Source organism: Drosophila kikkawai, chromosome 2R (assembly GCF_030179895.1).
Source record: "Drosophila kikkawai strain 14028-0561.14 chromosome 2R, DkikHiC1v2, whole genome shotgun sequence".
In the NCBI taxonomy this organism is placed as follows: Eukaryota; Metazoa; Arthropoda; class Insecta; order Diptera; family Drosophilidae; genus Drosophila; species Drosophila kikkawai.
Genome location: NC_091729.1, coordinates 24,566,565 through 24,586,684, shown reverse-complemented (window position 1 = coordinate 24,586,684; position 20,120 = coordinate 24,566,565). Strand labels below are relative to the sequence as shown.

Below are 20,120 nucleotides of genomic sequence, written 5' to 3'. Positions count from 1 at the left end.
AATATATATAAATTATATGCACCATTATTTTTGTTATATTTTCTGTTAGTCAAAAGTCAGTGATGTTTGTGTGTGTTTGATATTTACCGCAAATGCCGCATGCCGCAATGTATGCTATAATAAAAATAAGTGCCGCGGGTTTTTGCAACCCGTCAAGGACACGGCCGTGCTTGATGCAATATAATCCACTTGATGCCGGCATGTTGTTGCTGTTTTTCCAATAGTTGTTGTTGCTGTCAATGTTGTTGATGTTTTGCTCGTTTTCCCCCTTTTTCGGCGGCTGCCAATTGTTTTGCATTTGTAAATCAATTTATCAGACGCTTTAATTTCATTTCATTTGTCACTGCACTGGCAATTTCAATTTGTCGGTGACATTGCCGTAATTAAAACGTTTTATTATGTTTCCTTTTTCGTTTCTAATTGTTTTTTATTTTTTTGTAAATTTTTTTTTGCTTTGTTTTTCTTAATTAAATGCAATTTCCGTGTTGATTTATTCACATTTTAAGCGACATTTGCAATTAACTTTGCCTGATTTTTATTGTTTTCGTTTTGTAACTTTTTTGTTTTATGCGGTAATCCATTTAGACACAGTTAACTGTCACATTTTTTGCGTGCAAAAACACATGGCTGCCATATGCCATCGTTCCAGCCAAGAACCACGTTGCGTATACTTTATATATCGCGCATTCGCCGCGTTGACCGCGTATAAACTGGACCGAACGGAACCCGTTACCGCTGCGGCCAACGCTTAACTGACTGAGCTCAGCAGCTGCCGTCGTCGTCAACGTTGTTGTTTTGCCTGGCTGCTGCTGCTTCTGCTGCTGCTGCTACTTCTACTTTTCCTGCTTTTCCGCTTTTCCAGCTGGCACCTCAGCCGCCTGTCTGTTTACTTTACGCTTTCGCACGCGACTGACACGAGGATCCAAGGAAAAGGCAGCAGCAGCCGTGGCAAAGTCTGCACAGGCTTCGTTTCGTTTTCCTCTCTCATTTTACGCTTGAGGGAAACTCAAAGAGCAAGAGGTCTCTCTCTCTCTCTCTCTCTCTGTGATTTTATAGCATCTCCGGTTCGTGTGAAATGTTTGCTTAATTGGTCCTTGGGGAGGGAAAAGTAGAATCCTGCCCAGTTTGTTTGTTGTTCTTCGACGAATCGAGTCAAGGGGGTTGTTTAAAAGGGGAGTGGGTTATGAGGAAAACTTTTTAACAAAATGTTTGAGTTATAAATGCAATTAAAGCTTACTGAAACAAATTACTAGCTGTCATTGGAATATAATGAGGGGATTTAAAGGTAAATAACTAATAGGTATTGTAAACAAAACTATTTTGAAGTATTTAGTAAGCAAAAACGGGAGTTTATTTTTATGAAAATGATTAGGAAAATGTGTATTATTACGTATATTAATTGTTAATTCTGTTTAGGTTACTTTTAATATGTTTTTATCAGGAAATAAGCTTTTAATCTTAGTTAATGTCTAGTTTAAGACTTTAACACTTTAATTAATATCTTGATGATTTTTGAATGTTTTTATTGTGTTTTTTATACCCTTGCCGGGTACTATATTTTTAGTCAAATGCTTTCAAATCAGTGAAGGAATCATTTCCGACCCTATAAATCATATATATTCTTGATCAGCATCAACAGGCGAATCTTTCTGACCATGTCCGGAAGAAAATAATTTTTTGGCCATTTTTGCAAAATTTTATAAGGGGTTACATCATTAAAATTTTGAAAAATCGCAAAGAAATTTAATTTTTTTAATTTTAAAATTCGATATGCAGATTTATTAGCGTATTAAAAACTAACATAAAAAAGCTTTCCGAATTGAATTTGATGATTTTTTAGCTGAGTTATGATTGATTTTTGACTACAGGAACATACAAATTTTGGCTTTGAAGTTAGTCTCCATTCTTGTTTATATTTTTCATTTTTTAATTTATTTTCTTTTTATTTTTCCAATTTATTTTTAAACAAACTACTAAACTCTATTAAAACAAACTCTTTTATTATGGATTCTCCCTTGAACAGCTGTTGGGATTTTTATAGCAAACATTTATTTCCGGCCAGCGCTCTCTTCCACTCTCTCTTCCTTGACGTTCGTGCGCATAGTTCAGCTCTCTGAACTTTCTCTTTTGCTCTCTCTTTGTGCAGCCACAACAGCCGAGTGCCGAAGACACTTCGCCTTCGACGTCGCCTTCGTCACGCGTCTCGACGCGCCTGGCTGCGCTTCGTGGACAAACAAAGCGCCAGCAAACCGCTTCAATTTGGGTTATTGTGCTGAAATTAGTTGCAACCGAGTTTCGGGTTGGCCCTCAGCTGGGGCCAACTCCCCTTTTTGGCCAGCTCACGCACACGGCTTTTTGGCAGCAGAATGCTCTGCATACTTTTGGGACTGGCCCCGAAATCTGTAGCAAATCCAAGAGCCAAAGAAGGCTAACACGGTTTAGACCTTGTCCAGCACTGAAAGCATTTTCGCGTCGGTTGTCTTATCTGTTTGGTTCCGAATTCTGCATGACTTCATCGGTTGGAAAAGAAAGGAAAGGGAATTAATGGGGAAATGGTAAGGCTTTTAAGGGGTTTTTATAGAGAAATATTTTTTAGGCGTTTAAATAATCTTTAAACTTGGTTGAAAAAATACTTAAGAGTTAGTTAGTAAGTTAAAAGAGTAAGAGTTTGTATTTTAATGTAATTTTTGAACATTTTTTAACCCCAAAATCATGTAATCTATCAAGCTTCTTTGGGCCTTTTCTATTTCTTTCCTCAAAATATCCTCTGGAATATAAAAACCATATATCAGGCAATGAAAACCTGACCATCAAACATCGAGCCATGTATGTTAATTCCCTTTGCCCAGCCAAGGTCCTGTGATATCTGCCACACTGACCCACTCAATCTCACTTTCAGTTTCAGTTTCAGTTTCTTTTCCTTTTTCCCTTTTCGCTACCCCGGAATCTGTATAAATTGCCGGCAATTCCTGTTTTGCCGGGACATATAAAAAGTTACACTTGCTTCATCCCAAGACCCCTACTTTCGCCTTCGTTTTATGTACCCGCAGCCGCAGATTGCTGCAGCTTTCATTATCTAAAAACAAGAAAATCACAGACAATCAGTTAGCGCTGCTCAAGCAAATAAACTCGTCAGGACCCGCCACATACACACATACACAGCAAAAAAAAAAAAAAATATATATATATATAAAGAAAGTGAAAGGAGACTCTGAAGGGCAGAAGAAAAGCCCCGAGAGGAAGGAGACCAGACAGACAAGAAGTTTTCCAGCTCGTGTGCTGCTTTTTGTTGCTGGTTGTCTCTCTGTCTCTAAGCAAACTCGGGCAAAAAGTTTGCCCAGAGTTTTGGCCGTTTGCCGCTTGCCGGTCTCCAGTTTGCAGTCAATGGTGCGTCATTATTTTCATTTATTGGCACAATCAGTCAACGTTTTATTTCCGGAATGTAATTAGGTAAACTGCCATAGACAAAGACAGAAGCACAAATACACACATACGCGCCGGAAATACGCTGACAGATGCAGATGGGAAACGGGAAGAAAGAGGAACAGAGAGGAGAAGCAGCCAGCGAGTGTCCTTTATGGCACAGTAATGCGAGAACTTCACTCAGCCACAGGGGGGAGATAGCCTGCAGGCAGCCTTTGGGCCACCAGGACTCGGCACTCTGCAACGTCTGGCCTTAAGGAGATGCTGTTGTGCACTGTGATTTTTACTAATAATATTTATTTTATTTAGCTTGAAAATAAATAAGTAAATTAGCCTGAATTTTAGAGCTAGTAAAATGCTAATATTTATTTAATAAATTAAGTAATTATTTATGCTGAGGATTCCTTTTAAATCCTATTTAAAGCTGAGCTCTCCTTAGCTTAGCTTCTATAAATTTTATACAATAAATATCCCAAATCCATATATATCCTCCCATCTAAATGCACAATTATTTGCTTACTTCTTAAAGGGCTTGCCAAGTGCCGGAAAATGGCGAAGAGAAAATTACTCATACGCTTGGAAAGCAACATCTTCGATGGTGCTGGAAAATTGAAAACAAATGGGCAGGACCTAAAGGATATAGACAACACAAGCGGGCTGTTTAACAAGGGAAAACATCTCAAACCGAATGGAAGGTGGAGGTGGAAGTGAAAAACAAGTTGCAACAGCCAGCGAAAATTTCCAAAAAAAAAATGCTGCCTGCCACCTTCGGATGAAGCGTCAGTCTTCAGCATCAGCAGGTAGCCCAGCTCCAAACTGAAAATGGAAAAGTTTTTTTCCACGCCGAGATGAATTGCTCGCGCTGATGCCGAAGCGCACAATGCCCAAGCCCAAGTAAGGCTTCGGCGGAAAAACCCCCGGAAAACCCAAAGCCAACAGCTGGCTGTGAGTGAAGCGAAGCGTTCCAGATAGAATTTGAGCGCAGTAAATTTTTCAATCGACTCGCTAATAAAGGCAATAAATATTCGATTCGCTTTCGTTTGCCTCCGTTTCGATTCGATTCGTTTCGTTTCATCTTGCCTCGATTGAAGTATTTGCTTTCAGCTTTCGCCTGGATACTCTCCTGTATAGTTTTTTGTATTATGTTTGGTAATCTTCGGTTTTCCACAGCCAATGGCCAGCTTTTCTTATCGGACGGCAATTGTCCTCGCTTATTTTCAATTTTCCCCTCGGCCTTTGTTTTCCCCCTGCTTGTTTTTTCCCCGCCACACCATCCAACTCCTTGTTAGACACTGCGACAGCGAAAATTTCATTTCGTCTCACTGCATTTTCCCGTTAAATTGAATTTAACGTGCTGGCATTTTTCACTGCTACCTTGCCGAAGCATTATTCCCGAAAACATAGCTCACAATTTCTACTGTTTCCAGCGTTGTTTTCCATCCCATTTTCGCATTTCCCAGCAGCCAGCAGCCAGCAACCAGCCAGCCATTGCAGTGCATTGTTCCTTGTCCGTTGTTCGCAGTAAATAAAAGCCGAGGCAACAAAGCAGAAATGAAGAAATTCCCCAAAATGGAAATGTGTCACACAATGTCGTGTCCTCGGACTTGGGACTCCTTTCTCTCTCTCTAGGTTTCGTGTGGAGTTATTCTGGAGCCACAAAAGCGGGAATCAAAGGCCTCACCATCATCGTCATCATTGGCCTGGCTAAAGTGCTGACTCAACTCGGGCTACTCAATAGTTTTACAGCCTCTATAAGGGCGAGGCTCATTTTCATTTTTCAACCATTTTCCGGGAGGGCCCGCCACTTAAGCAAATTGAATATGGAAATTGATTTTTATTGTAACTCGAATCCCTAGTCGCTGCCAGATTAGATTATCCGCCACCAGTTGGCATCTGACCATCGATTTCCCCTGGAATTTCGCTGACGGGGAGGCCGGCGAACTTTGGCCAAAGTTTATTGAAATATTTAGCGGGAACTTAAGTAATAAGTTGCCGAATCAGTACGCAAAAGATTAAAGTCCAATAAATTGTGCGAGGGGAGGGAAAAACTCTTTCACCGCGTTTGAAATTGGATTTTCATTTGGGAAATTACTGGACAAAGTTTTGTGCCCACCCGCCAGATAGTAATGGACTTTTAAGCTCTTTGAGCCGCAAATTAAAGGGGCCTCAAGTGCTTCACTCTCCCAGCTGCAGTCACCTTCAGATGTGGCAACAAAGGACCTCCTTCTCCTCCCAGGCCAGTCATAAATGTTGCCTTGCATTGATTGTTTCTGCAGAAATTCCAGTGGATCTGAGAGAGATGATGGCTTCCCCTTCTGCACTCGGCGTGTCCTTAATTATTTTTTGTGACGAAACGAGCTGCCAAGCGGCCAATTATCCGCCATAATACTGCGATTTAATTTAAAAACCTGTCACAGAAGAATGGAACGCTGATGTGTGTGTGTCAGAGCCTTTCTGGATGACAAAAAAAAATAAAGACAAGCGCGAAAAGCGAAAAGGCTTTGTGCCCGGCCATATCTTGTTAATTATGCCCAAGGCTGTAGATTAACCGGGGATCGGGGATGGGAGTATATATGTATGTATATGCACTCTATCAGATGACAATGACACCTTTTGGCCGTCCGAAACGCAGCAATTTACAACTTAATCTGGCCAGTAGCATCTTTTGTCTTCTGTCCCCCCCAAACGAGCGGCTTATATCCGCTTAAGCCATTTCATTACGGCCATCTAGCTAGCGAGACAAAGGCACAGATGGCTTAGTTTGTTGGCCAACTGGCCGCTTTGTTGGCTGGAAACAATGCAATTAGCCAATGCAGCCTAGATTGCATTTATGGCCAAGAGAGAAACTATTCGAACCATCTCACCCACTTATGGTTAATTAACTTTTGCGGCTGAAAAGCAAGCAAGGTGAGGTGTCATGTCTGCTTCACTATTCCTTCAAACTGTTTGAATGCCACTTCAAGCCCGAAAATGAAGCAGTCATTCGGCAATCCATCTGCCAAGTGGCTGCTTCTTTCATTGTTGCCACAATTTCGCACAAATTCCCTCATCCGTTGAAAGGTTCCTTTTCTCGCAGGCTAAAACGAAAAGTTAAAGCTCATTTATCATATCCTGCTGATTGATATTTCACAATTAATAATTGCCCCGACGTTCGGCTTCGGCATCGGCTTCAGCTTGATTGGCATAATGTGGAAATTCACTGGCTCTTAAATATTCCAGCTGGCAAACTTTTTCTTCTCCATGGCAACTCACTCGTCGAACTATTATTATTTGGCAGATAAAAAAGTTGGAGTGATGTGTGGCTTCAGTTGCCGGATAAAGTGAATATAAGTATGGATTTTTCTTAATTGAAAATAATTTATTGTGGTGTTTATTGTTTTTATAAATATTATTCTGGGGTTGAAAGTTGTTGAAAAAACAATTATTTCTTTGGAAAATAATATTTCATTACCACATTTTTTGTGGCAATTGAATTCTTTCAGTTAATTAAAACTCTTTTAAATGAAAATCTCCTCAACTACATATCATAATAAATGAAAACTACCCCGTCGCTTCATTTCCCCTCCACTCTCAAGGTGCAAAATACTGCAACTTACCACTTAATCCTGGCTTAAGTAGCCTCCTTCCCCCACCGCTGACCAAATGAAATCTCGCCCTGAAATCCGTAGTAAAAGGGGCAAAAATCGAAAGCGCCGCCTTTTGTCTTTTGTTTGCTGATTGCATTACGTCCTCGGGGGCTTTTGGTAGATCTCTCTTTCCCCCCTCTCTCTGTGTGGGTGGGTGTATATGGGGCAAAAGTTTTAAATTAAAAGTCCAACGGCAGCTTATGGAACAGTTTATATCCGCTTAAGCCCAAGGAAACCATACGGACACGGAGAAAATGCACTTGGGGTTGGGTGAAAGTAGGCGTAAAAATGTCCCCTTGGACTGGAAAGTAAAACCCAAGCCCTCCGATTGGTCAGAGGTTCAGTGATTATCGACGTTGAGATATAGGAAATCTAATCATTAGCCAGCTCTTTTTTTTATTCACAAAATTCTTGAGAAATTATAGAAATCTAATCACTAGCTCTCGCTCTTTCTTTGTTTGCAAAATTCCTGAGAAACTTTTGTGACGTCAAAGAGATTTCCTAAGAAATTTAAACATTTTTTCAAGTTAAGACTTTATAATTTGTTTACTATCTGAACATTAGTGGTTTATATTTTCGTACCTACTCAAAATCTCTTAAATTAAGTACAGGTTTTTATTTTAGCCAGGTAATAATTGATTCCTCCTGGCAGCTACTGATTTTCTGAGAATTTTTTGGCTTTACCTACAATTTAATATACACTCTTTCGCTGTTTGATTTCGCTTGCTCTTTTCGAGACCTTTAAATGAGCTCCACAAACACACACACGCAGAAAATTTCGAAGGGACTCCGGGGAAATGGAAATGGAAAATGGAAAGTAAACTGTCGGCACATGTGTGTTTATATTGCTAATAACTTGACGTCTGCCTTTGTATTTGTCTTTGCCGGAACGAAATTAAATTCCTCGTGTCAGCCAAGGGAACATTTAACCTCCAGTCGGTCGTTGGCGTATCCGGGGATCGAGGTTTTTGGGGCTACAGCCCGTCCATGGACTGTCACAATCATACTCGGAAAGAGCCCCGGGGCCCGGAATGTATTCCGGCCTGTGGTGGAAAGGGTAGCACTCGCAGCAACATAAACTAAAATAGAACTTTTGATGTCAGGCGACAGTCAGCAGCAACAGTTTGCTGACCACCAATGCTGGGATACATAACAGTAAGGGGGGGAGCTGCTGTAAATGTGGATGGAGAGTCCTAATTAGTTTTTATTAGGATGCACATGTTGCCGCCATCCGCCCGCTGGTCAGGTGCTTTTTCCGGACTCCCACTCCAGCTAGTACTTTGTGGGAATTACACTGAGAAAAGGGAAGTATGAGGGCTAAGGGAAATTAAAAATAGGATATTTATAATCTTATTTTATATATTAGATTTATCCTTCAATTTAGTGACATGTCCTTGACTTTATGCAAATTTTCCCGCAGTGTCCTTCGTAGCAACAAAAGCGGCAACACTCGCTTCCTGTTCGTGGCTTGGCTGCCGCCGGAAACGGAAGCGGATGTGGATGCGTGTGCGTGTGCCTGTTCAGGTTCAAGCGCGGCAAGTGCAACTGTTGCAAGTGAAAATGCAATGGCAACTGCAACTGCAACAGATGCAGTGACCCACGAGTGGGAGAAGCACTGAGCGTGGGTGTGTGTGGATTTAAGTGCAAAACGCATCATGTGGTTAATGCACTTTAATTGCTGTTAGTCGACCCCGACCACCAGGCTGCCAGTTGTGGCCTGCCTGCCTGCCCGGGCTGCTAAAGCCCCACTAAATGCAGCACCTGCCCTTGCGCGCCATTTAACTTGATTAAAGCTCGCATTCCGGCCAACTTTGAGGCACTTCTAAGCGGTAACAAAGGCAGAGCGCGCGCGTAGCACTAAAACGTAATATCCAAGCGCTGTAAAATCAACTGGAAAAACCCGGGGCGAACCAGTAAATCTACGACACACAAAGGAAATGTTACAGCATGCAGCCTCCTCTTGGCCTTTATCCCCGGCTATATTCCCCGGCGTGCAATGAAAGCGTTAATAAATTCCATGAGTCCTCGCATAAAAACTTCCGTCCAACGCCCGGCGAGCGAGCGAGAGCGCGCCTTTCCGATTTAGCCGGCATTTCCGTTGCTTTGAAATGCAAATTCTGCTGTCGCCCCCTTGAAAAATGTAAATCACATTTACAATCAGATTAAATCTCAATAAGCATTGGACTAAAATTCAAATGCCATTTTGCCATTAGACCGCACAAATATTGTCACAGAAATCAAGGCCCTCCAGCTGAGTTTTCCCTCCGCACACACACATATGGCGCAGCGGGTGTGCCACCTCGCTCTCCTTTAGCTTTTAGCTTTTTGTATTCATTTTAAAACATGGCAGCAAATGCCGAGCAACACGAAAATGTTGCATTGAATTAACATTTAGAGAACATAACAAAAAACGTTGCCGTGTGTTCGGCAAACAACAAGAACTCAGCAGCTACATGTTACACATTTTTAATGTTCTCCAAAATGGCGCTTCAAAAAAAATATAAATAAATATATATAAAATTTATATAATATCATTTTGCAGGGCAGAGAGAAATGCAAACTAAAAATAAATTAATGCAAATAATTTACAATGGAATAAAGTGTTGACGTGGGAAAAGTTTTCCCTGGGAAATTTGCATAAAAAACTTATTACGCATTTTGCTTTTGGTGCCAGCGAGAGAGAGAGAGGAGGAGAGGTGAGAGCTCTTCAGCACCTGGGGGAAAAAAATCCAACATTTAAATGGAGTGCACACACTTAATTGATCTCAGTGTATTAAGTGAATGTTTATGCAGTTTTCAAGCACTCTTAAAAACTTATAAATACCTGACTCACCGGGCTTTGCTGCAGCCACTATCTCTGGCACTAAGTCTCGGGGAAACTGAAAACGAGCGTTTATTTTGAGCTGCGAGCGATAAAGTGGGGTAAGCACAGCCATTTGTTTGATTTATCATTATTTTTATCGTGACTATGAGCTGACTCAACAGAGTTGTATTATTTTGTAGAAGGAAATAGGTTTTTAAAATGTATTTTAAATTATTTTAAGCATTGTTTGAATTAGTTTTAAATGTGTTTTATTTTATTTAAATCCACATCTGGCTTCGAATCAACTTAAATTCACATTTAAGCCAACTTTTTCCACAGAAACTCATCTCTGAAATAAGAGTCCCCTTTAAGGACTCATCTTCCCCATCTTCCTGCCCCGCTGTCCTGTGCCTCGCTCTTTTCCGGTTGCACTCTTAAAATTAAAACTGCCATTGTGCGTGACTGTCTAGACCGCGCATTTATTTGCCAGTCGAGTTGCAGCAAACAAAGGAGGTGACAGCGGCAAAGGCATTACCAACAACGGTGGCAAACAATGCGCATGCTCCTCCACGTATTTAAAGCGACACTCGAGCTGAGCTGAGCTGTCTCCCCTCATAACTCGCATAAATCATTGCGCTTTTCGGGCCTGTGTAATGAAAGTGCTTAACAGCCACTCGAGATCTCAACAGATCCGAGGCCGAGGCCGAAACTGAAACAGAAGCGGCTGGCACAGAAGCCGCAATGTAAAGCCACTTCAAGCGCATTACATGACTTACCACTCCAGGAATACGCGCGAGGAACAAGAGTCACTCCCGGCCACAGTACGGGGGAATTGGCAATGGGACTGAGAGACCATCAGCCAAAATGATATGACACCGGCAGCGACAACCCAATCTGATTTGGGAGCGAACTGGAGCCGTGACTTGTGGCTTACCTCCGCTGGGTGGGACTGTCAGGACAAATAAAACGGCTGCCCACATTCAAATTAGCACTTGTCGCCCCGTTAAATCTGGCTCCTGGGAAGTTCCGGGGCGACCAGATGCGCCTGGCAGTCAAAGCACTGTAAGAAATGTAAACTTAGTATAAAAGGAAACCATTTTGGTACAGAAAAAACAAATTGTCTAGGAAGTGTTTGTCTTTTTGTTTATTTTTCCAAGAAGTCTTAAGTTTATCTACAATTATGTCACCTCTCATAGAGCTTACTTTCAGATTGATTGATTTTTCGTTAGCAAATAAATATTTGTGAATTACCACAGCTAATTGATGGTATAGAAATTCTAGGAAAAGTGTATTCATTCATGCTTTGTTATCGCAGAAAAAGAATTATTTAATAGAAAGTACAAATTCAGACTCAAATAAGTAAATATATAAATATTTAATAAGTTTAAAACCTAAAATAATTTTTTTTATATTAAAAAGTTGAAAAACATACCCTTTCCTAGATGAAACCTTATTTTATTTCCCGTGCATCACCACCAAAAGTTGTCCTTGAGCCACCTTTCCCGTTCCGCCTGCAGTTTATGCTTTTGATAAATCGTTCGAGTTGCGACGACTTTTCCAAGGAAGGTGCCTGGAACAATGTCTCAGCTTATAAATCTTGTTTGGTCTATCGCAAGATGTATGTGAGCCGGCACACGTGGAGTCCGGACACGGGACTGCCTCGGCTTTTGTCTCCTTGAGAGCCCCAGAGTGGCAAGAGAGTGTGTGTGTGTGTTTTTGATAAATACACAACTGCCAAAAGAAGCCTTTTGGCTCCACCCCAAACTCTCAAGGAAGAGGACTCCCAATTGAGGTAAGAAATGTACTCGTACATAGCTATTTTCAGGCTAGGCACGACTCCAGAGCATGAAAGGCTAATTAGATGACAGTCAATTTATTCATTAAGAGGCAGCAAACTTTTGTTTTTTGTTTTTTGTTTTTTGTTTTTTGTTTACTTTCAATTGTCGATAGCGCTGTTAGATCGATACACAAATGCGGCCCAAAGTTAAGATAACTGAATTCATGGAAATTGGGTTTTTACTTTCAGTGACCTTAGCCAAAGCGAAAATAGTTATCAGGCTTTCGGGCAATCAGTTAGTGGTTCTGGGAACCGGTCAGGAGTTCTTGGAATACGCAAAATCCAAGAGCTCTTAGCTCTTTGATTTATAGCCATGTAATCGTTAGATTGGAATCAAGTGGCTCTCAGAGCTTGAGATTGCGTGATTCAGCAAGGCCCCAAAAAATTTGTGGTCTTATATCACAGTATTATTATATATTCCAGATAAAGCCAGCAGACTGCAAGACCCCACAGACCCTAGAGGTGTTATCAATCCAGCGACATGGAACCCTCTGATTGGAGTGGGTCTGAACCTGGCAACTGCTTATCTCTCTCAGTCCCGTTTTTTTGGAGATGAGTTTTAGCCCTGCAGAAAGCCAATTAGATGAACATTTGTCGTGTCTTCTTGTTTGGTTCTCTATCTTATCTCCAGTGCATTGCCAATTAGTGGAGGTAACTTGGTTAATTATAGTTTCAGAGGAAGATCTTCATATAGAGAAGAGGTATAAAAGCAACTGCAGACTCTCTGTAGGCAGTAATTGAAGTTTGATAATTTTCAAAGCGAAAATGAAGCTCTACACACAAGTTATCCTGCTGGGCGTGACCCTGTTCAGCGTGAGTTTATTTATATAAAAAGCCTCTCTTAAAAAGTATAAAAAACTATCACCTGATCACTGAGTAAAGAGGGACACGTGTACTCTGATAAATCAATTTCTTGGGCGCGTGTCTAATGCTATCTTCGGTTATAGTATAGATATATAAGCAATCAACTTGACCAGCCATCAGTATAAATATCAAAAATGATAGTGAAGCTTACAAAGTACAATGGCAGATTAGAAAAGTCAACTAAAAATAGAAGCAAACGAGTTGATATGGTCTAGAATATTTAATAACATATTTTATAGCCATTTCTTAGAAGAAAATACATTAAAAATTATCCCAAAAATTCCCCTAAAAATTCTCCTAAGAACCCTCCTTAAAATCCTTTTCCCAGGTCTCTGCTGTGCCTCGTTCCGGCCTTGAGAGCGCCCTCTTCCGCATGGTCTTGGGTGGTGAGCTGGAGCCCCGGGTCCTGACACCTGCCGCCCAGACCTGTGCCAACAACTACCTGAATGCCACCCAGAAGACCGGCGACACTCTGGCCAATTCCACCAATGCCTGTGAGGAGTCAGCCAACCGTACCAAGGTGGCCTATGTCCAGAGCAGCAACTCCACCGTCAACCAGATCCGTGCCCAGCTTCTGACCCTCGAGCAGAACCTGCAGCTGTGCCGCAACGAGACCGACTCCGCCAGATTCCTCAACTGCACCGTGTCCACTGTGAGTGTATATTATTATTTTAACTTGATTATAAAATTGATAACTTAATGTTACTTGTTCCCTGATAGTTTGACAAGAACCTGCAGCTGCTGGACACCTCCAACTCGCAGGCCTACACCACTCAGACTCAGTTCAACTCCAATGAGACTCAGGTCAGCGCCGCCAGGACCAACTGCATCAGTGCTGCCGTCAGCGAGGCCAAGGTTCAGTCTATTCAAATTGCCAATGACTTTGACAGCTGTCTGGCCAAGGTTCCAGCTCAGAGGGAGTTGGTTGAGCAGCAGCAGCAGCCTCAGCCCTTCCAGCCTGCCCAGATTCACAAGGAGCAGGTTCCAGAGAAGCACACCCAGGAGTTGGAGGATATGTCTCTGGCTAACTAAGCTTTAAAAATGCAAAATTAATAAAAAAAAGGTTTTCATTCAACAAAAATTAGTATTTATGTATCAAAAATAAGAAAGAAGTTCAAGGGTTTGTAATTTTCTTTTTTTTCTGGGAAATCTACAGATCTGGACAAGAAATTGAACAGTAACAACACACTTAAAAGTTATCAATTTATTTAATCTTTATTTATTACATTTTTTGTACTTTTTTTTCTGGGAAATCTAGCCAAAATTTTCCCATGTTTTTAATGGCCTATCGCGAAATAGCCCTTTAAGCACCTAACATAAATCAGTGGAGTTTCCCAAGTCCCACGATGTGTCACCCGGCGGCCCGGGCTTTCTGCCACTTCACACCCAGTTCCGTCTTCATACAGATATTCATATTCGATGGCTCTTATCATGGTGACGGCACTGCTACCACTTGGCGCCTTATCATCAATTAGAATGCTTAAGACTTATCACCTGCCCTGCCTGATTGTGTCTGCCGGGCTCCGAACAATTATAGATAAATGCAATTAAGGAAACCAGAATAAAAATAATATATTAAAAATCAAATGCGCGCCGCCTTAAAATGGTCACCTGCCAGAGGTTCCAGCTCAGAAGCGACTCGAACCTTGGAGATGAAGGTTCTTTGCAAAATATTAGCGGTGTGCTCGCTGCTCGTCAGCGCCCAGGTGAGACCGGAAATGCTTTTAAGAAAAGCTAAAACACTTTATGCAATCCCCACTCTTTCATACTTCAGGCGTTCGCGGCAGTTGAACCATTCAAGACCTCCAAGGCGGACATCTTTCAGTCCCTGTTATTCGATGCCGTCACGGGACGCCTGCAGGAGTCTCAACCCGATGACCTCGTGCAGGACTGTGCTGCTCTCTACACGGTGGACAACATTGAGATCCTCATAACGGCTGGCTACAAGATTCAGCGTTGCAACAAAGTGAACGAGCGAGCCATCGAGGGACACAATGATGGTCAGAGGGAGCTTTTCGAGGCCGAGATGATTGGTTGCGCTGTCCTGGATTCGGAGAGCGATACCTACTCCTGTTATGCCGATGCGGTAAGTTCTTAGCTTGGAATAGCTTCTCTCGAGGGGATCTATAGCTGAGTCTGCTCTCTCTTCCAGGTTCTCAACCTGTTCAGCCGGGACAATGTGCATGTTGCTCGCCAGGATTACCGTCGCCGCAAGGCCTGTGTCATTCGTGAATTCACCAAGGCTGTGATCAAGCTAAACGAAGCTACCAATGAGCTGGCCAACTGCCTGGTCCAACAGCCCCCCCAGAACAGCACTGTGCTGCCTCCACAGAACACCACCATTGACACCACCACTCCTTCCCCTTGGGAAGGTCCTACCTATCCTTCGAACAGCACAGTGCTGCCTCCCCAGAACACCACCACCGGCCAGCCGGGATGGAACTCCACCCACTGGCCCAATACGAACACCACTCCTAATTTTACCACCATTGCCACCACCACTCCTTCCCCTTGGGAAGGAAATACTACCTATCCTTGGAATCCTACCAACTCTACACAGGCACCTTGGGGAAACACTACCTATCCTTGGTATCCAACCAATTCTACTCAAGGACCTTCGGGAGGAAACACTACAGCTAGTCCTTGGAATCCTACCAACTCAACACAGGCACCTTGGGGAAACACTACCTATCCTTGGTATCCTACGAACACCACTGATGGACAATGGGGATCAAACACTACTGCTAGTCCTTGGAATCCTACCAACTCTACTCAAGGACCTTGGGAAAATACTACATATCCTTGGTATCCAACCAATTCTACTCAAGGACCTTCGGGAGGAAACACCACCTACAATCCGTGGGTTCCCACCAACAACACTGATTTACCTTGGAATGGAAATACAACCTGGTGGCCCAATAACACCACCACCGGTCAACCCGGATGGAACTCCACCCAATGGCCCAATACAAACACCACTCCCAACTTTACCACAATTGGCACCACCACTCCGTTCCCGCCCTGCAACACCACCTGGTATCCTACGAACAGCACTGATGGACAATGGGGATCAACCACTACTTACAATCCGTGGGTTCCCACCAACAACACTGATGTACCCTGGACTGGAAACAGTACTTTCAATCCCTGGTGGCCTACGAACTCCACCGCAGCACCGTCGACTGGAAACACGACCTTCAATCCCTGGTGGCCCACGAACTCCACCGCAGCACCTTCGACTGGAAACACTACCTACAATCCCTGGGGGCCCACGAACTCCACTCAAAGACCCATCTACAACAGCACCACGGAGGGTCCCTGGAACTACACCACCGTTCCCGTCAGGACGACCACTGCCACCGGTGACTGGTTCAAACATCTCCTGAACGAGCTGGGAGACCTGTTCTAGACGCGATGGAAGCAACAGAAGCACGTCCCTGTCCTCTTCTCAGAGAGAGAGAGGACAGTAGTTTAAGCTCTAGGCCTTGAAATAAATAAACTTATCAGCATTGAAAAGCTTTTGCGATTATGCTCGACGGCGGGCCAATCAATGGGGGCCGTGGGTTGATAAGTTGATAAGCCATCGCCTCCAATGGCGAGGAGGAGAACCGCAAATTAGGCGGAGACCGCAGCCACCCGGAGCTCTGAGCTCGAGAGCCTGGAGACCGAAAACCGGACTGATTAAGATTTATTAGCCAGCTGCGGAGACCACGTGTCGCAGACGGCTGGGGAAAATGATGGATTTCGGAGAGACGTCAGCAAAATATTGCCGATACTCCGGGCATGGCCTTGAGCCCCTGGAGTAGCGTGGGTCGAAGGATGTAGGACGCAAGACTCAGGCCAAAGTAGGGCGTAGTTGGTTTAGGCTTTTGGCAAAAAACCCGCATACATAACGAGCTGCTAGGCTCCATAATTAGTCAGGATCTGGCAGCGGGGCTTCCGTAATGAGCTGCCTGGCTGTCCTTTGGACGATGTCCTGTGAGCTCTCAGCTAAACCAATAAAATAATCATGGATTAAATAAACGTTATTGGTAAGGCAAAAATCAGTAAAGAACTCTCTCTCTCTCTGTAGTCCGGCCAAAGGTTGAATAATTGCAAGGGGCTGACATTTGCATAACCTCCTGTCTGCCAGCCTGCTGTCGAAGTAGTAGGGTGTCCTGTATGAAAAGAGAGAGAGAGAGAAGGTCCTGCCACTGTGGCAGCCACACAAAGGGAGACACTGACCTAAACAATGGAAGTATGCGCAAAACTTTTAACCTCGGCGCCAGTAGATAAATCAACCTGGATCATCACCCACAGCATTCGTTGTCAGCACACACCTTCATTGTGTGTGCGTTGGCCGGTCCTGCGATGGGTAAATCCCCGCCAGACACATGTGCACAGGGAAAAAATAGTGTGGGGAAACTCCAAAGTATTACATTTAAATATGAATTTAAAAAAGTATTTTTAAACGTACATTCATTTAATTAAAGATTCCTTTTTAAATTATATTTATCTCTTGTAAAGACCCTATTAGTTATTATTTTTCTAGTGATAAAAATCAATTCTTTTTCTGCTCTTCGAAGGCTATAAAATTACCCTTTACCTCTCTAAATTTAATTTCTTGCAGTGTAGCCGCCCACGATTGCATTGGTGGGCTCCTGTGTACGCCTGTGTGTGAGTGTGTGCTCAAACATTTTCCCACACTGACCAGGACACTGCAGCTATAAATTGCAGCAGGACCTTTCGCGCCCGTGTGTTTGCTGGGTGTATGTGTGTGTGTGTGGGTCAATATTTTTTCATGTTAATTCAACTTGCATGGCTGCGGCACACGGTGCGAATGTGTGATGGGCACAGGACTCGTTCTCGGTCTCGGACTCGGATTCTCCTGGAATGTAAATCAAGGCGGGCGCACAATTTCGCCCAAAACCAAATCATACTCTCTGGCTTTAACTTTTGGCCCCCCTCTGAACCGAGGAAAAGTTTTAATGGAAAACGCTCGAAATTAAGTGATCAATTAACATTAATTGCCGAATGCAGGGCAGGAAACTTCATAAAAACGTCGGGTCGTTCTAGTCCTAGGTGATTAGATTAAAGACAAAGGATTGACCCTTTGGAAATCAAAAGTTTTCACGGTCGTCCCTTGCCCCTCCTTCAAAAAGCATAACACTAAACCCAACGATGAGCATTACGATCTTCCCTGTGCCCTGTGCATTCTCGGTTCCCTGCTAAATTGCCAATTAAGATTTTTAACGATACTACGCCCGGCGAGCAGCGAGCGGCAAACTTGAAATTAGTAAGTCATTAAAGTGAGCGTCCATCCAGGCAAAAAAGGAGCTGGCAGCCAGCAGCAGTCAGTCCTTTGCTCCTTAAAGACCCCACCAAAAGGTGCGACGGGGCGTGGCTGTTGTGGGAGACACAGCAGCTGACAGGCTGACGTTTGGGTAACTAATAGGCCTTATTTGCATGTTAATTGCTCTCGACTAAGTCAACACCACCAGGAGCAGCAGCAGCAGCATCAGCAGCATCAGGAGCATCAGCGAGGGTAAACGACAGCATAAAAGTATTATAATAACAGTAGCACAATTTTCCTGGGCAACAAGAAAGCAGCAACAAGAATAATGAGCGGCAGTGCTGCCAGCAACCCATTTAAAAAAACAGCAAAGATCGAGCATTAAAAAAAAGGGAAAAGAAATATAAATAGCAGGGAAACTTTTTTAGGGGGAAATTTTATTTTTAGACTGCGTTTGGTGGGTTTTTTCGGGAGCTATTTTTATTAACTATTGTTATTAATGTGGAATTTATGTATCGATTATGGCAAAAAAAAAGTTTACAAAAGATATTGATAGATTATTTTTATTTATATAAATATTTAAATAAAGAATTTGAGCGATATTCACGTTTTAAATATCTTTTTAATCTTTAAAACCCACAAAAAAAAATACATTTTTATACCAAATAAATTATTAAAAATTGTTATAATAAAAAAATATTAATTGCTAATCCTGCTTAACATATTCTAAACTAGCTATTTTTATTAACTATTGTTATTAATGTGGAATTTATGTATCGATTATGGCAAAAAAAAGTTTACAAAAGATATTGATAGATTATTTTTATTTATTTAAATATTTAAATAAAGAATTTGAGCGATATTCACGTTTTAAATATCTTTTTAATCTTTAAAACCCACAAAAAAAATACATTTTTATACCAAATAAATTATTAAAAATTGTTATAATAAAAAAATATTAATTGCTAATCCTGCTTAACATTTTCTAAACTTTTTTCACCTTTTAAAAATATTTCCATTACATTTTCAGGTAACTAAAACCATTGAAACACTTAACTAAACCTTCCGGGAAACGGACAAATTGTCAGCTCTGATGGACCAAGAAAATATATATAAATACCAAGAAAAATCCTCTCGTAGACGTAGACTCTGGGCGCTAAAAACAAACTCACGTTTTGCATTAATTTTTAGCAGCCAGCGGCGCCGAAAAGTAGGCAACACTCCTCTAATGAACCCATTAAATTTAGCAGCCACACGAAATTATGCTGCCATTTTGGCAGCCACAACCACATTGTAACCCAACATTGAATGCTCTCTCTATCTGTGTGTGTTTGAGAATATATGCAAATAAATCTCTGGCTGACACATTCCCTGATTTTACCCATAATTGTTTGTATATTCGTACTTCGTTTTCCGCACTCACACAGGACACACGCTGCGAAATGCTCGTATTTCACAGAGCCAGAGCCCGCAAACTATTTGCCTAATGACAAACATAAAGCAGCAGGCAACATTTCCCGCACAAAATTCAAATAAATAAATACTCCTTTTGCTTCTTTTGTTTTTTGTCATTTATTTTAATTTCATTTTTTTGTGGAATCTGCATATGCATGTGGCCTGAGAATATATAACAATTTCTCTAACTAACGCCATCAGCAGGAAAACCAAAATAACTGAAACTTTACCAGGAATTATTTTATACATTTTGAAATTATGCAAAACTCCTGCGGATAACTAAAGTCAAAAGCTGATTTTTTTTTTTAAAGTAACTCATGAAAAATAAACCCGGAAATAAATGATGAGCAAAACGATGGCAACATTTTGTTGCTGAAAATAATACTCCAAAGAAGTTGGCAGACTAAAAATCAAAGTAAATATATTTTTTAAATTTTTGTTTAGCACTCTTTAATGTGATAGTTTAATCTGCAACCAACAATTATTATTTCAAAAAAATGCAGCTTAACATTCCAGCAAAGTCCTAGCAAATGCATTGTGAAAATTCGACTCTAAGCTTGAATAATTTATAAATAATTCCACAAATACTTTAATGTATTTTGCCTTAATAATACATTATGATAGAACCTTTATTTAATTATAAACATTAGACAAACTGAACGAAAACGCATGCAATTAAACAGCAGCACAAAAAAACAAAGCAAATTAATTGAGCTGAAAATGCTAACCATTTTGTTAAATCGATCAAAGTTAATTGAAGTCAGGTCGCCGCCATTTGCATGTCATACATATTTAACCAAACCGAAACAGAAAATAAAAACACTCAGCATAACCGAGTGC

The 20,120-nt window shown here is 41.8% G+C and overlaps 3 protein-coding genes across 4 annotated transcripts in view; 2 read left to right on the top strand and 1 right to left on the bottom strand.

The window, feature by feature from the left end:
* The window catches only part of dpr13 (defective proboscis extension response 13), a 39,828-nt gene extending 38,946 nt beyond the window's left edge, over positions 1-882 (bottom strand). For both annotated transcript variants that reach the window (XM_017164204.3, XM_070284669.1), the window contains exon 1: positions 88-882. In XM_017164204.3, coding sequence (XP_017019693.1) covers positions 88-298 — 211 coding nt within the window. In that variant the 5' untranslated portion in view covers positions 299-882. The remainder of the gene's footprint in view (positions 1-87) is intronic.
* An 11,536-nt stretch (positions 883-12,418) lies between these two features.
* On the top strand, positions 12,419-13,634 carry LOC108072901 (uncharacterized). Its single transcript, XM_017164224.2, has 3 exons — positions 12,419-12,502; positions 12,882-13,205; positions 13,274-13,634. Exons 1-3 carry the CDS (start codon positions 12,455-12,457, stop codon positions 13,583-13,585), a joined length of 684 nt encoding a protein of 227 aa, XP_017019713.1. The 5' UTR covers positions 12,419-12,454; the 3' UTR covers positions 13,586-13,634.
* Positions 13,635-14,176: 542 nt separating this feature from the next.
* On the top strand, positions 14,177-16,069 carry LOC108072884 (mucin-2). The gene is made up of 3 exons (XM_017164205.1): positions 14,177-14,259; positions 14,328-14,639; positions 14,706-16,069. Exons 1-3 carry the CDS (start codon positions 14,206-14,208, stop codon positions 15,960-15,962), a joined length of 1,623 nt encoding a protein of 540 aa, XP_017019694.1. The 5' UTR covers positions 14,177-14,205; the 3' UTR covers positions 15,963-16,069.
* Positions 16,070-20,120: the final 4,051 nt, after the last annotated feature.